This window comes from Atta colombica, unplaced genomic scaffold, assembly GCF_001594045.1.
Source record: "Atta colombica isolate Treedump-2 unplaced genomic scaffold, Acol1.0 scaffold68, whole genome shotgun sequence".
NCBI classification, from domain to species: domain Eukaryota; kingdom Metazoa; phylum Arthropoda; class Insecta; order Hymenoptera; family Formicidae; genus Atta; species Atta colombica.
This window is the reverse complement of record NW_017259559.1, coordinates 476,220-478,249: the sequence shown is the minus strand read 5'-3', so window position 1 is coordinate 478,249 and position 2,030 is coordinate 476,220. Positions and strand designations below refer to the sequence as shown.

The 2,030-nt window shown below is 24.7% G+C and overlaps 1 protein-coding gene across 1 annotated transcript in view; it reads right to left on the bottom strand.

Moving 5' to 3' along the window:
- LOC108692270 (protein THEM6) overlaps positions 1-1,634 on the bottom strand; it is a 2,829-nt gene extending 1,195 nt beyond the window's left edge. The window contains exon 1 of the mRNA XM_018200446.1: positions 1,380-1,634. Within this exon, the coding sequence (XP_018055935.1) occupies positions 1,380-1,524 (145 nt within the window). The 5' untranslated portion in view covers positions 1,525-1,634. The remainder of the gene's footprint in view (positions 1-1,379) is intronic.
- Between the last annotated feature and the right edge of the window lie 396 nt (positions 1,635-2,030).

The following is a 2,030-nucleotide window of genomic DNA, read 5'->3' as shown; positions in this document are numbered from 1 at the left end:
AATCTTATATGTATAATTTTATATAATTATGTGTATATATGAAATATTTTTTCCTGGTGAAATATTGTATACTATACTTATATACATATGTCTATATCTTGTATAAGTATTTATCGTTTGAATATTTCTATTTTTAATAATTAATCACATTTATCTATCTTAAATAAATTTTATCTTCAGTAAAAATTTTCATAACATTCTTAAAAATTTTTCATATTTTATGCAGATTTCTGAAAGAAAAATACCTCAAATTTCTTCAGATTTTATAAACTTTTAGAAAAATTATAGAAGGAGAAATGTTGGAAATCTTATACAATCTCTTTCAGAATTTATTTTATAAAGAATTATATAGGAAAGACGTAGACTTTCAGCAATTTTGAAAAACGTCCGTATAAAAAACTTAAGAAATTTGTTTTTTAAATAGAGAATTGTACAAACATTCTAAAATTTGTATTTAAAAACATTCTAAAGAATTATGAAAACTTCTACAAAAAATTATCTCCAGAGGAAAGAAGTTTCATAAAAAAGTCATGAAATTTAAACAATTATCAAGAAACATAAATCTATGTATATATAACTCTAAAAGTCTATAACTTAACTTAAAAGTATAACTTAAAAGTCTTTCTAAAAATAAATACGATGTTCTACAGAGTGAAGAAATACGTATTGCGGCACCATTCTATACAATTATTTGCCGATCTACATAATGTAAATACGTTCACATGATAATGCAGCTAAATAAAACATAAAAACATTATACATCAATGTTATAAGAAAGTGCACCAATTATAATAAACGTGTATGCATGTATGCATATTATGAACTTATATTTGTCGAACAAAATTGCATACGTATCAAATGTTAAAATCTGCATCAAAAGGCTGAGAATAAAATTTTTAGATATTTTGCAATAAAAATATGTACAAAATTTTGTATATATTTTTACTGCAAAATAAAACTTGCATTTTTAGATATGTTGCAATAAAGATATATATACAAAATTTTGTGCTTCAAGACATGTAAAATATCTAAAAATGTAAGTTTTATTTTCAACTTTTGATGCAGATATAATAATAATATTATGATTTTGCATGACTTATATCTCGCTTTATGTACACTAAAAATTATTTCATTTTTCATAATTTTACTTCCTGTCATGCTTATATTGATAACATCACAAATATAGTCATTTCTTCTTGCGCAATATTTTGTTCTTTCACTTATGTTATCACTTTTCAAAGTCTTTGCAATTAAAATGCTTCATCTGATAAGGCACACAAACTAATTCGGTGTACAGATTTCATACAAGCAAATTAATTATTAATTTACAAATAAGGACAATTTATTGAATGCACGATATAATTGATCTAAGAATTTACCATAAACTGTTGTCGTATCGAAGAGTTTCTTCTTCTTCTCGAAAAATCTGCCCCAAATAATGGTGAGAATAATTCTCATAAAGTAATTTACGTCAAATAGAATGTAGAGGATGGCGATCATCGCCACGCAACAAGAACACAACATTGTCAGTTTTCTATCGGCGTATCTCTCGCTATCTCAACGACTGCACGAAAATAACCTCGACTCGATGTACACTTTCTCACAGTCGATGAAAAACTGCTGACTCTGCGTCACTTGCCCGTGGTCTGCGAAAAACCGGTTTCACGGTTAAAAAGATGCTTTAATATTCTATTATGCTGATTGATGAAAAATTATAGCTGAAATTAAAATTGCAAATTGTAAATAAATACACAGATTTTTGTTGTAATAGAATTTCACGCATAAATGTCATGTTTATTATGTTGAAAGAAAAATTATATTAAAAAATTATATCAAATCACTTTGTATAAATAAATCACTTTGTATAAATAATTATATTAATTTGTTTTTCCTATGTTTATTTGAAATTTTAAATATATCTTTTAATGTAAAGTCAATTCTGACAAACGAGAAAATCTTTTATATATTTTTCCTCTTATAATTTTAATATCGTATTTTACTAATTAATCGTAAATCTCAAATAATCAAAA